The 15,039-nt window shown below is 47.1% G+C and overlaps 1 protein-coding gene across 1 annotated transcript in view; it reads right to left on the bottom strand.

Annotated features, from left to right (window-relative positions):
* Positions 1 to 5,782: 5,782 nt before the first annotated feature.
* RCC1L (RCC1 like) overlaps positions 5,783 to 15,039 on the bottom strand; it is a 34,431-nt gene continuing 25,174 nt past the window's right edge. The window contains exons 9-11 of the mRNA XM_016153208.2: positions 14,486 to 14,659; positions 11,974 to 12,059; positions 5,783 to 6,796 (exon numbers count right to left, since the gene is read on the bottom strand). Coding sequence (XP_016008694.2) covers positions 6,719 to 6,796; positions 11,974 to 12,059; positions 14,486 to 14,659 — 338 coding nt within the window. The 3' untranslated portion in view covers positions 5,783 to 6,718. The remainder of the gene's footprint in view (positions 6,797 to 11,973; positions 12,060 to 14,485; positions 14,660 to 15,039) is intronic.

The following is a 15,039-nucleotide window of genomic DNA, read 5'->3' on the forward strand; positions in this document are numbered from 1 at the left end:
TGTCAGCTGACAGCTCTCTGATTTTGTGTGGATCTAAAGCCACGTCTCGTTTCCCCTTGCTCCATGCTGTAGTCAGGGAGTGCAGGACAGGGGCCTGGGAGGAAGGCAGCAAAGCCTTGCAGCCCAACACCCAGAATCAGAGTGGGAACAGTCCCAGAGCAGGATGAGCTGTATTAGTTACCTGATGCTGTGGAACAAGTTACCCCAACACTTAGTGACTTGAAATGATTCTTTATGTGTTACAGTGCCTGCGAGTGGGGAATTGGGGAGCAGTTTGGGCAGTACTGACTCAGAGCCCCTCATGAGGCTGCAGTCGTCTGAAGTCTCAGCTGGGACTGGAGGATCCACTTCTAAGGTGGTTCATTCACACAGCTGCTGTTGGCAGGAGGCCTTACTTCCTCTCCACAGGTCTTCCCAGGAGGCTGGCTGTTCCAGTGTCCTCATATTATGGTGCCTGCTTCCCTCAGAGCAAGGGATTCAAGGGCCAGGGCCAAAGCCAAAATGCTTCTTTTCCCCTAGTCTCAGAATCCATGCACCATCACCACCACTGTACTCTATAGTCATACAGCCCAGCTGATTTGACACAGGAGGAGACCACACAAGAGACCAAAGTTGTCCGGGGCCATCTTGGAGACTGGCTTCGACACCCACCATTCCTCCCCAGGCCTCTGGCAGAGATGGACCTGGGGGTCAGGGGGACTGTGGAACAGGACAGGGCCTTGCTGGTGGCAGAGAAGGATTGGTGTCCCTCCCACAAGTGCTCTGGTGTTTGACTCCTGCCGTCTTGGCTGGTGGGCACTGGGACTGCCCAGGTAAGAAACAGGCCTGAGGCCAGTAGACCCTGGACCTTGGACACCCTCCTACCCCTCTCTGTTGTTTTCCTTGGAGGCCAGGTGTGAGCAGGGCAGGGCTGTGCCCACACTCGACCCCACCAATCCTATCCCCACCCCCAGCTCACCCCCGTCCCTCAGGAAAAGTGGTGCTAGAGATGGAAGGGAGTGAAAATGGGAGCTGAAGCGCACTCTCACCACCCTATCTACTGTGAAGGCTTTTCTTTCTGGGGTCTGCAGACTAACGTCCCCTCAGTCCTTCAGATACCTCACTGGAACCACAACATCCATGGGGACTCTTGATTGCCCCTAGACTTTGAAGGCAGTTGCAAAGGCCTCCCTTTCCCACCACTCACTCAAAGTCACTGTCACCCAGCCAGTGTCACACCTTGTGCCGGGAACTGGGTCACGGGTGAATCTACCATGGCCAGACCTGAATTGCTCTAGGAGGCATAAAAACAGAAATGAGCTATTCTAGGACATGCCGTGCCAGGCTAGACCACCAAGAGACGCTGTGCCCTGGGGCTGGAGCCGACCACTGCCTGGAAGCAGGGGGAAGACCAGGAAGCCAGGACATTACTGTTGAGCTTGTAAGACAAGGGGACCCAAGCAGAGGGAACAGCAAAGATGCAGAGGGCCGAGAGGGAACTGTAGCTGAAATGGAAGGATGGGCAAGGGAGGAAATGGACAAGGCTAGCAAGGGAGGTGGAAATGCAAAGTGGGTGCTCAGGCTGGCCAGAGGCCTCACAGGGCATGGGGAGCTGTTAAGCACATCCATGCAGGAGACCACTTAGCCTCTGAATGGTGGTTCTGAGTTATTGACTATGGCTGATAAAAGGAGGAAAGTAGGATGGCCAGGGCCAGGGTTATGGCTTCACTTCTCAGGAGAGATGACCCTCGATGGCTCAAGGGCCCAGTACAGTCAGGGTGGCAGGGGCAGTTGTGGATGTAGATGTCCAGCTAGCCCTCAGAACCATGAATGTGCTCACTCCAACAAGGGCATAATTCCTGGGAGCAGCTTTGGCTGCTTCTTGGTGGGGTTCTCACCGGAGTATATAGGAATCCTCTGTGGGGGTTGTTACCCATGCTAGGACTCTACCCTGAAAATCTGATTCAACTGGTCTTGGCTTTAATATAATTTTGAAAGCTCCTTTACCAGCTCTCAAAAAGAAACACAAGCCCACAGAAAGGAAAGAGCTTCATTTGTAGTCACTTTGCCCCTCCTGATTTTATGTGAAATTCAGCTGGGGGTGGGGCGTTGGGTTGGAGTAGGTGTGGGGTGTCATATGATGGTAAAGAAAGCTAGGAAAAAGAATCTCTCCAAAGGGAATGTGTGGAATGAGAGCATGGTCTTGGTTGCACTACATAGGCAATATGCTCAAACCCACTGAATTGTACATTTTTAAATCATTTTTTATAAAAGGAATATGGTAAAAAAAAAAAAAAAAAGCAACAGGTGTGGATGTACAGTGTGAAGGACAGCCAAGAAAGAAATGTGAGTTACTCTGACAGCTCTTGACGGTTAAAGAAGGTTCCTATAACACAGAGAAGGAAGAGCAAGGTGCAGAAAAGCACATGGAGGTCCTTACCTTGCAAAGGTTGGTAATGGAGCGTCTCCTTTAAGATATTTTCCCAAGAGCTCTACCTGAGCAGAACCAGCGGAAGCTCTGGCAGCCATCAGCTAGACCCGTGACCCATCTCTTCACACTGATGAGCCCCAGGCACGGAGAGGGTCTTGATGTGAAGGAGGGAGAAGTGTAGGGAAGCAGGCAGAGAGCCCCTAACAAGACTGCAGGGAACAGCCCAAGTTGTAGTAAGGGAAATATTCAGTGTCTCGGAACTCAAGATTATAGAGAGTGTTATGGATTACAGGATACAAGTCTCAAACTTACATGAATGCTCCAACCATTCTGCTTTTAAATATATACCCAAGAAAATTGAAAACATTCATATAAAAACTTGTATGGAAATGTTCCAAAAACAAAAAGCTAGGCCAATGTAAAACATGTACATGAATGTTTGGGTATTATTCACAATAGCCCAAAAGTAGAACCAACCAAAATGTCCATCAACTGATGAATAAACTAGATGTGGTATATCTAAAAATAGAAATGAACATCCCCAAACAATCCTATGGTACAGCCAGAGTTGAGGAGCCGAGTTAAGGGGTAGACTCTGCCAACACTCTATCATGAACTCCACCTCCTTGGCTGCTCTGTGGGCAAGTGGCTTCATCTTATTTCCTCCACTTTGAACCCAGACTAATCAGAGACAGCCAGCCCCTATTCACACAAGCTGGAAGGGGTGCATCCTTCCCACCATTTTGTTCCCAGCACCTGGAAGGTGGTAGCATATGGTGGGTTCTCAGGAATATGGCTACATATCTGAACAAGCCTCTGCTTCACCCTCAATATCCTGCTGGAATGAGGGTCAGCAACTGCAGCTGTGGAACAGCTTAGGGGCATGAGCCTGAGCCTGTTGTTTTCGGCTCCCAGGGTGGATTCCAATGGGGTATTTTTCTGATGGCCATGTCTTCACGTGTTCTGTTCTCTGGTCTCCTGGCACATTAGCTGCCACCATGCTACCAGAGTAATAGCAATCATCTCTCTGCTCCCCCATGGGCAGCCCCCACCACTACCAGCTACACCCCATCTGTTTGCCTCCCTGGCAAGACAGTAAACTCCTGATTTGAGGCGGTGACAACAGTATCTAGATTTATCCTTTCAAACTTGACTGCTGAACATGCATCTGTGTGGCCCCAAATCTGAGAAAAGCAGTTAAGAGGGACCTCAAACATTATCTGCAGCTCAAGTTTAACCTCAGTTATTGCTGTTTCATGTTAGATATCAAGGTTTATGTGAAATAGACCCTGCGATTTCCTGATCAGTGAAGCGTGAATCTCTGAGGGCAGCTGGGTAATGCACCTGGAAGAGAGAAAGGCAATCGTTGGGTTCTGGGGAAGGGGGCAAATTCCTGGGGCACAGTCACAGGTCAGTGCGGGCCCAGGAGCAATGACTGCCTCTCCCAGCCAGTGCTGGATGCTGCCTCCAAGGCCATCTGAAAGGGTATGTCCATCCAGCAGGATGCATGGTTAGGTCGAGGCACTTAATTCTAATGCAGGTTGCAAGATAAGGGCCCTCAGAACGGTTTGAGCAACTCCCATTGCTGGTCAGGTGGCCAGGCCCCTTTAGGTGCTAGGGCCCAGGTGTGACGTGGGAGAATAGTGTGGATCTTCCCCAATTCAGCCTGAGCCTTTATGCTGCGTAAGAATATTGCTGGGCACTCCGCCAGGCCATAACCCGATGTGCCAACTCAGAGCACTATCATGACTGCGTGGCTCTCAGCATCTGACTTGTCAACACGGAACATAATAAGTGACATGTTTCCTGAATTCATGAAAATATGGGCCATTATTGAAGAAAACAAGAATGGTCATGACAGGTTTGTATCAGGGATTGGCCTTACATGAATGGCAGGCCAAGTGACTTTTATTAGCTGACTTAATGTTTTGCATGCCAGTCAGTCATCTCCCTGATCCCACTTATGGAGTTGCAGCCTGCTGGTCTGGTGATGGCTCAGGGGACAAAAGACAGAGACCCAGGCACCTTGGGAATGATCGTCCACTGGGGAAAGATGGTGGCGACTATCAAGTGACAAGAGTCCCCATACCTCTCAGGTCACACCTTTCTCTGGGACTCTGCACTGGCCTTGGCTACTGACCCCACATATGCAAATGGACAGAGTCTGAGTGTAAGAAGAGGATATGTCGGGGTTGGCCCATGGTCACTTCATTCAGGGTATCAGTCAAGCTAATGGCATAGGTGGTTTCTGTGTCTGTGTGTGTTAAGTGCTAGGAGGAACTGGGGGCAAGGAATAAAAGCTGAAAAGGGACATGAGCTGTCCACAGAGGACAACTATGGAAAAGGCCTGGTGTGTGGCAGATGAACTCCAACCACGAAATTCCATTACCCACAAAGAATACAGCCATGCCATCCAGCTGGGCAGACCATGCCCAACTGGAAGACACTGGGTTTTAAGATAAATTCAAAGATAGCCCTTAGTACACCTTGGTTGCTGTGTCAAAGGTGGAGTTAATTATTGGAGCTGAATCTTGGTTGCCAGTTGGTGGGAGGCTTGAAAACCATTCCTATGTCAACAGAGATGCTCCATCACCACCATCACCTACTGTCCCTGACCTTTTGTGGTGCTCACTTTCCATAAATCAGCATGTGCTTGAAGGTGTATATTACCTTGTGGTACCTGGCCCATCCAGCAGTTTCAGAAAGGAAAACGACAAATGGTTTTCAATTTCTATTTCAAGTTTTTGGAAAAGCTTTGCTGTAATAAACATAACTTCCCCCACAGAAAAGTGGAGGTAGCATGAGCCCAGAAAAGGGGTCCTGGGCTGTTCCCCAGGACACAACCTGGTTGGTTCTCACTGCCTCAGGTCATAGCAAGGACATTTGCTCAGTGACGATCCCACTTTAAGCTGCAACCTTCCTGACTTTGCCCATCTTTCTGCTTTATTTTTCTCCATAGCCCATACAACCATCTAATGTACTTTGGATTTTGCTTGTTTATTGTCCATTTCACCCCTTAGAACTTAAGTTTCATGAGACCTGCTTACAGAAATTTTTGTTACCATGTGACCCACTGTGATAAACAGTACCTGGCACATAAGGGGCACATGAGTATTTGTTGAGTGACTGAATAAAAGGGATGCAGGCAGCGAGTGAAACCCCAGTTTGTGACATAATTATGTTATTTTTATACCTCATTATTTTCTTTCGATTGAACTGTGGGAGTAAATTCTGTTCAGAAAATAGTTTTCAAGTAAGACTGTCTTCTACTGTATTTTTCACTGGCTTCTAGTTGCCTATTTATCAAAAGCCTTGTTTTTGAAAACTAATCTCTAAATGATCAGGTAAAATAAAAAGACCTCTTCAGTTCTTAAAAATAAAAAGGCAGAAAATAGACTTTATTCTCAAAGAGATTTTTTTTTAAAGATTTTTTTGAAGAATAAGACAAGTTACTATCTCAAATGTTTTTCACAATTTTAGAATCTTTCTTCTCTAACGCTGGCACTCCAGCCAAGCTTTGCAGGATGTGTTCAGAGCCCTCAGCCCATAAGAATCTGGCCTCAATCTTCTTCCTGCAGGAGCATCTCCACTTTCCAAGACAGGCAGTGAGAATGGTTACGATGCTGGTGATAGCTGTGGGCCCATGGGGGTACCAAGCTGGCATCCACCAATATTTTCAGGGAGAATCCTAGTCCAAGTGATTTTGGTGCATGTCCCAGCAGCAAACTGGCGTTGAGCAGCTGACCAGAATAGCTTGGTGGGCAAGGGTACCTGAATGAAAACTCCAAGCCAAAGCCAGCTGGCTCCCTCAGTCAGGCTGGGGCTCAGCCTGGTGCCTATGCACAGCCTGCCCAGATACCCACCAAGAGCTCTGCTGTGATCCGAGAGGCTACAGAAGCCCTCCTGAACACTACATTCTGTCAGGCCTCTTAAGATCTAATAAAATGGCATGCCATGAGAACTAAGTTTTCCTAAGACCAATTTCTCAGGTGAGATGAGACACATGTTCCCTGGAAAGAGCCAAGATATTCATATTATCCTCGCCCTGCCAGGGCTAGGCAGCCCTAGGACTCATCTTACTGGAGATCGGCCCAATAAAGGCAGCCATCTTGTGCTGAATTCAGCAGGTCTCAACCTCAGGTCGGGCCATTTCCAAGCACTTCCAGTACATACCTGCTGAGGGCTTTAGGAGAGAGTGCCACACTTAATGAAGGGCCATGATCCTCTCTAGGCCCCATCAGAGTCCTCTGCTAAACAGCCCAAGGGATATGAGGCCAGGTACAGGCTTGAGCAGGTCAGGTAGGAGATTCAGATGAATGACTTGGCAAGAGTCACCATGTGATCCACACCACACGCCATATCCATGGGCTCCCCAGGCATTGTCACCTGAAAAACAAGACTCAGCACATGGGAAGGGGAAATGGCCAGCTGGGAGGCAGACAAGCTTGGAGGCGGCCCCACTTGAGCCTGATCCTGGCCCTGCCTCTTGGTAGATAACTGAACCTCTCTGGGCCTTGGATTCCTCCCCTGGGAAGGGGAGTGCTCATGCCTACCTGGCGGTCTGCTGGAATGAATAAATGCCCTTGCCATGGAAGGATCACCCCAACTCCCCACACAGGCAACAGCAGACATTACTGTTCATGCCCAACCCTCGAAGAGGCCGCTCTGGGCACAAGCACAGACCCTGAGTGCACATCCCACAGAGGTTACTCCTGTCTGAGTATGACTCCGCCAGAGGGCAATACCTGTTCTCAAGCCTGGTGTTCAGTGACCTTTCCTAACAGTCACCACCATGGCTCTCTGGAGCAGCTTGAGAAACCCTTTCTCCTGCCTTCAGGGTCCACTTTGGGAATGAGGCCTCCTTGGCCCAGTGTCTTTACCCACTTTTCCCACAAGCTCCAGCTCCAGACACAGGCACGCAAGTCACATGCTCAGCCTTCGAGGAGGAATGTTTCCTGTGACTCAGAAGGTGTCAAAGCCCAGCTGGCAGTCTGGCTGACACTGCCCATCTATGCTGACAACATTTCATCACAGGAAGGTCCAAGATAACAGGAGACAGCCCTTCTGGAATGTGGAGGCTCCATCCTGTTTGCCTCATCGTTCTACGGCCTGGCCTTGGAAATGGGTGTCCCCAACAACTCTCGGATTTCCGTATCTACGTGGCCATGCCAGTCCTCCAGAAAAGGGACACTTTTCTTTTTCTTCTTCTTGTTATTACTATTATTATTTTATTATTATTATTATTTTGAATAAGAATGAAAAATAAAAAGGTATTAAATACCTTTTACTACTACCTGTCATCATCACCCCCATTCCCCACCTTCCCTCTGAAATGGAAATTACTGGTTTCTTGTTGGCCTTCCAGGGGTTTATGATACAAAGACAAGCAAAGGCCAAGTATACTGTTTTTTTTTTTTTTTAGGTGGAAAACTTTAAGGCAATGCACCTATACCATTTAACCCTCAGACCTCCGCCAGGACGCCGATGCTGCTATTCTGACCAGACCTGAATTCTGCTATCCTGCCCTAATGGCAAACACTCGGTCTGGCAGTGTGACAGCTAAAAAGGGGATGTGTAATAGCCTGTGGCATTTACTGAGCTTATGAGAGGAAAAGGCCTGATCCAGATGGCCTGGCCTAAAAGGCCAGAGGCAGCAGTGTCAACCTGGAGCTTGGCACCTTTGGCTTTGGGAGACAAATCCATTAAGGACTCCTGGCCACAAGCAAATGGATGCTAGTAACCAAGTTGTGCTTCCTGCCCCTCCCTCCCTAAACAAATTTCTTTCAGCAAAACCTATTAGAGAAATCACTAAACAAATAAGGAGCAATGCCTCAGCTCATTGCAGAAGCTCACAGATGCAGAAAGTGTTCCAGACTGGCTGGAAAAGCAGAAGACATGCTGCTTCTTTGGTGACTGGGCCCAGGTGAACTCTTAGCAACCTCTCTAGGCCATTAGAGCACATTTTATTGACCACTCCCATGAAAAGTGCCACACTCCACATTAATCTGCAGCCAAGCTGCTGCACTTAAGCACCTGTCCTTGTTACCCAAGTGCTCTTGCCATTAGCACACAAAGCAGAGTAAACCCCTGGGCCTTGGTTCACTCACCAGGATGATGGTCTTGGCTGAGGCTGGCCAGGGAAGTAGGGGCTTGGCCTCAGATACCCTTTCTAGGGGCAGCGGGTGGCTCCCCATAGCGAGCAGTCACTCATTGCCTCACATAGTCTCTGAACTGAGTCCAAAAGAAGACTGCCCTCACCCATGTTTTATTTTTGTCCTTGTCAAGGTTAAAAGGAGTTTCTATTCTAAACCAATCTATGCTCACAATATTGCAAAGGCAAACAATTCTACACCAGAAGCACATTTAGCCTGAGTGACTTAAAAGTTTGGGCAGAATCAGTTTAGGAACCTCTCTCTCCACAATTACATGTTCCTAAAACAAGCACCCACCAGGTGAAAGACAGAGGAAAGCTAAGAAAGCACTGACTTGGGGCTGTGACTGGGCCCAGCAGACTGACCCACGTGGCTGCATCTGAAATTTCCTTCCTGGCACAAGTGACCAGCCTGAGAAAGGGAAAGAGCTCAGCTTGCAAAGAGGCACTGCCTCAGAGCACCAATTCCCACGGAGCACCTCTCTCCTAGGCATTGGCGCCACCTCAGGCCTGTGGCTACTGAGGTGGCCAAATAAGAAAGAGACTTGGAAGTCAGAGGGTTTCCCCCGGCTTGAGCTCCTAAACTCAGCCTGGTCCTTACCAGAGGGGCTCAGGGTGAGGAGGCAGCATAGCCTGCAGGCAGAGTCCCAAGTTCACATCGAAGCCCCACCCAGAGTGACTCTGAGATAAGTCCAGCCCCTTGGACTCCTGAAGTCAGTTTTCATAGGTGCATGCTGTGGGGGAAGGGCCCCAATCTTCACAGGTTGTTCTGAGGATGAGAACAAATGCAAAGCACCCGGCAGGCACACTGACAGCTCTGCCGTCCCCTCAGAAAGGCTCTACAGTTTGTGGAGAGCCAGTGCAATTCCCGGGGTTGAACGGTGAGGGCCATTCAAAAACTTCCCCTAGCAGCCTGTTCCCATGCCTATAATGCTGCTATTTAGGTCAAAGGGTCCTGTAAAGACCAGATGACACCTGAGCAGTATGTCCCTGCCTCTGCACACTTCCTTCCCTCCATAGCTGGGGACCCTGAATCTGGCTCAGGCCCTCGCAGAGGATGGGACTATTGTGAGACTAGCATCTCACACTCAGACATATTTGAGTCTAATTCATGGCTCTGCTCACTAGATGTGTAACCATGGAAGAAATTATTGAACTTCTCTGAGCTCTGAATATCAACATGCAGCAGAAAAAGATCCTGGAAAGCCTCTAAAAGAAGAGGTTTAAATCTGGTAACTCAGATGTCACTACCTGGGCCTACATACTTTCAGAAAAGCTCAGGTTCTGTGAGTCTAAGAATAACTAGTTAGTACCATTGCAGGACCTACAAATAAGACTTTACTCTTTTTCTTTATTGGAATACTTTTTAAATGATGTAACACATCTCCCACTGAAGATTAGTAACAAAATAGAGTTGTTTAAAGAATAAAAGTCACCTGTAATTTTTAAGTGAGTAAAAAAATAGACTACAGTAAGATCCAACACCCAACAGACTAATTGAACCTTTAAGGAATCCAGCCTAGTTGATCCAAAACCTGGTTCCTGCCACCACTACTGTCCCAGAGCCTCAGCCTCACATCTTCGAGCCTGCACAGTGGAAATGACCAGGCCCTCAGCCCTAAGCATCATCCTTCGCCCATCCCCATAACCCCAATCAATAGGTGACAAGGAAACACAGTGGCTCCACAAACAGGACTCAACAAATGTGAAAGGAGGATGACAGTTTGGCAAGAAAGCAGCTGTCACAGGGACAGACCGAGTATCCTTTCCCTGATGGCACACGTGCAGGGAATCGCATTCCCAGAGGGAGGCCTGGTAAACATGGAGTCAGAGAAGGGGGGTCTGGTCTTAATGGCAAGTGGTGTCGGCCCCCAGCAGCCTGCTGCTTCCAACTTCACAACTGGGCCCAAAGCTTAGCCCAGCCATTTCAGCAGGGAAAATGTTATTGATTTCAAATCTTATTTCATGGCTGTCCTTATATTCTTGCTCTAATCTGGAAGAACTGAAGGCAGGTAGGGAGCCTCCAGTCATAGTGGTCATTCATCCAAAACCCAGTTCCTTACTGTTTCCCAAGCTTTCCCTCAGAATGGCCTTTTTAGTGGGGTTCAAGAGAGGGCAGTAAAGGAACTACCATGAAAACAAGTAGGACTTCTAAATTATTAATGTTCACATTGCATGAGGAGCCATCTACTGTCTACCAACTGACTCTCCATTTATCACACATAATAGTATTTCCAGGCTCAGGGAACAAGTGAGCAAAACCCAATAAGCTTGGGAAAACTCTGGTGCACAATCATTTTTTTTTTTTTTGAACAAGTATAAAGTCTCCATTTTGATCTGTTCTCTTAGAAACTGCACCTACAGTGTTTATAAAGGAGTTAGGGCCTGCAGAGTACACAGGAACCCAGGAGAGCCAGCAGCCATGGGAAATGCCTATGGAAACAAGCCTCTAAAATACCAAAGTGCCTCGAAGCCTTCTGCAGTGGGTTTTTGACACATTAAATTACACATTTCCTTTGCATTTTTACATGTTTTTAAAAAATGCTTTACACAACTTTAAAACATATTATTAATATCAAACTTTCAAAGAAAATGCGCGGGCATGTATACACTTCTCCACAAAGACCATCTCTGGAGGAAAACATCAGAAACCAGTACTGGTGACTGCTGCTGGGACAACCCATGGGAAATTTATTTTTCATAATACACTTTGTACCAAGTACATATGTTCTGCATTCAAAAATAAATAGCTTTTTTTTATAAGAACTCAAAAAACTTAGTAAACAATACTAAGATAAACTACAATTGAAGCAAGAACTTTTTACTTCTTTAATTTTGAAATAAGCCTTTTTGTCTAATTGCATTCGCCCCCTAAGAAAAGCCTTTATTTTTCCATTTTGGTGGTTGTGGATATTAAACATCTTGCTTTCTTTTAAATTTGCTGCAAAACATTTCTCTACATGGGCCTCTGTAAACAGCTCCTAACATGCCAACTTCTTCATTTCAAATAGCCCCCTTTCAGAGCCTCCCTGAGCCTTGCGGCACCCAGCCTGCAGCCTGCTCCTCTCTGAGGCACCTGGTGTGCTTCTGCTTCCCTGCTCCACATACCTGAGGACAACCTTTGATGAGACTTGCATTGTGGGACTGCAACCCCACACAGGCTCCTCATTTACTCACTCAACAGGCTCCAGGAAGGAGCAAAGAACAGTGAGCCTGCAGCCTGAGAAGCTGGTACTGGGCACTTGATCTGGCTCCTCAATTGAGGCAACAGGGGAGGAGGAAGGCAGCTGGGACCGAAAGCGGGGGCAATTCCAGGACCCAGTGTTGGCCCAGCTGCACACTGGGCACTGCTGCCACATCAGCTGAATCTGCTCTGTGGACATGCCCTCAAGCCCGCCCAGTCTAGCCTTACCCTCCACGGGAAATACTGGTCTTCCAGGCGGCCGATTCCCAGGCACCCTCGGATGTTCTTGCCCCACACAAACAGCTCTCCTTTGTCTGCAAAGAAAGAAAATCGGTGGCTTGGTTGGGACTAGGCCAAGGGCAAGTCTGAAGAAGAGGAAGGATCCTGCATGAGAACTTGCTTTCCAGAACCTGGTACAAACAGAGCCCAGTGTTAAATTTCAATTTCTATCAGACATTAATGCTTTCTTTTGAAAAGTAGACTGCCCTCATACCAAAAATTTGTCCAAGCCCAAATTTATGCTGTGTCCATCACGTGGGAGATGAGTATGAACATGAAGCCGTGGGCCAAGATGGCTCCTGCTCACAGCCTACTCTATTTGCCCCTTATGCATACACCCCCTCATCAACAGCTATCTCTGACCAAACACTGCCCTCTAAAAATCCTGAAATCTGAGCATCTTCAAATCCTGGTCATACCATGGCCTAATTCGACAGAGTGAGAAATAGGGAGATTTATCATTCCTTGTCTGGGTTTCCATATCTTGAGCATTCAGTCAAGTGACACACAGTGACACAGGAACCTCTCTGGGCTAGGTCTATGCCTGTGTGCTAGGAACTGGGACAGGACAGTGAATGTAACATTCACGGTTCCTGTCCTCATGGGACAAGTCGAACGAATGATCAAACCAATATATACATGCTTACGAACTGTAAAAAGTGTCAAGAAGGAGAAGGACAGACAAGGTGCTATAGAGGCAAGTCCAGGAGATTGCTAGACCAGGGCATCCTCCAGGAAAGGACCTAGATCTGGTAGGGCGGCCTCCCACAGACCAGCCTTCACTTGAGACTTCTGTCCACATCAGCTTTGGGTACTCCTTGGCACAAAGGCCTCATTTCACTGTCCTGCATCCGCCTAGTGGAAGTAGAAGAAAAAACATGGAGAAGCCAGGACTAAAATAATCTGGGCTGATTAAATAAGAAATTGTTTTGTTAGGAGCTATAAGAGGCCCCCTGGTTGGACCATCATCCTTTGTCCTCCACCCTCGAATTTTATGTGTTTAAACAGAATAGAACAGTCTAGCTCCCAAAACATTAGCAGACCTCAGGATAAACCAAACAACTCCAGCCCCCAGCTGGCCATATGTGAACACTGAGCACACAGACAGTGGAGAAACCCAAGTTCAGATGCTTCCTCTACTGAGGGATAGTAACTGGCACTTTGAGGGTGGCTGTTGGGTCCTAGAGGAAACCTAGATAGGGATTTCATTTCAGTGTGATCAAAAATGGCCACATGGCATGACAGCAAACAGAAAATAATCTACTCTAGAGAAATACTTCATATAAATTCTCAAGTATGTGACTCTGCACATAGTCCAAGTCTTAGAATAGTCTGGACAATAGATCACTGACACCTCTGGACAGTCCATAATGACTCTTATTTATTAAGTCTAAGTAGCTTTAGAAAACTCACATGAACTAGACTCATTTACAAACAGAAGTGGCTGACTCTGCTTGAGTAATGGTGAGGGGTCACAACCCCAGTCAGCATTGCTACCACTTAGTACTTCAATACATATAGTCAGGCAAGACTCCAACCCACAAGTACATGGTCCACATGACAGCTTTTGTGTTTTAGGCACCCGAGGCCTGGAATTCAGACGGTACTGAATGGTGCTCATCTGGAACAGTTCTCACATGGGGCCAGATAACATAAACAAGGATGACCTGAATTGACTGTCCCAGCCCAGATGTTTAAAAGAAAACAATTACTTACCATAAGATGAAAAAAAATTTTAATTGCAAGGAAATAGCAAATTAACTTGAGAATCACAAAAAAGAAATTAAATTAATACAGTCTGACAATTCAAGTCAACTAAAGAGGAACAAATTGAACAGTCACTGTGGTGGAATAGGAGATTTAATCAAGAGGTCTGTAGGGTAACTGGATATGTTATGGCTTTGTAATTTGGCAAATCTTTGAGAAAATCTCCATTTCACCCTTCCCTTTGATCATTCTCTCTCTCAGCACTTTGGAGAAATAAGGCAGATTTACTTCCACAAAACCACAGGATGATCTTACAAATGTTCCCCTTGCCATCCCACGTTCCTGGGTCAGATCCGGGTCTGGGCTTGGCCAGGCAATGGGATTAAGTCCCACACATTCATTTCCTAATTACCCACTATGGAAATGCCAAACCTCTGCTGGTTGCCCCCAGTACCCCAATATATTCAACAGTCCCCTCTCCGACTGCTGACTGGTGTCCTCTTGATAAAATTCACTTTCTCATTAGCTTAACCACAAACCAAATGAACCAAAAACAAAACTCCAGGATGAAAAAAAAGATGCATTATAAAACCTCAAGCCAACAACTTCTGGATTGGCTGCTCTCTTTAATTATCCACATAAAGGTACCACTCTATTGAATAGATGGAAACTGAGAGCTGCCCACAGTTCAGGATTCAACGTGAGAGAGTGAAGCTTTGTCAGTCTTTGGGGCTGCACAGGCTTGGTCACTTACTGGTAAGGGCAGCAAAGTGGCTGAGTCCACATCGAATGCGGGAAACCTGGACTTCTGGGTTGAACTCCGTCAAGCCAAAGAGAGTGGGTGGAATCAATTCTGGAAGAGCAGTTTCCACTAGGTTTGGTCCTTTCCCAAGAATTCCATAGCCCCAGACAAAAACATGTCCTTCTCCTACATTACAGGAAAAACAACGGTCAGTAAGTCAAACCAAGAGCAGCCCTCACTCACTAGAAATTCAAACTGCACCACCAAGATGTATTATATCCACATGGATTTTTTTTTTCCTCCTTGCTTGGCAAGAACATTCTGACATATATTTAAAAGCATGTTTCTTTTCTCCTCTCTCAAATTCTTGCTGGTAGATTACGTCTAATCAGGTCACCAATCTCGGAATACAAACTTCTCACATCTTGAGGATAACCTGAACAGGACCCGTCCATAAATCACTCAGAAACCCCATGTGAACACAGGAGAGCCTTCAAAGGACAGTTTTCCCTATGAACACCTCTAAGTTTCACACTGATCAGAAGACCAAGCCAAGTACTAAACAA

Source organism: Rousettus aegyptiacus, unplaced genomic scaffold, assembly GCF_014176215.1.
Source record: "Rousettus aegyptiacus isolate mRouAeg1 unplaced genomic scaffold, mRouAeg1.p scaffold_m13_p_8, whole genome shotgun sequence".
Lineage (NCBI taxonomy): Eukaryota > Metazoa > Chordata > Mammalia > Chiroptera > Pteropodidae > Rousettus > Rousettus aegyptiacus.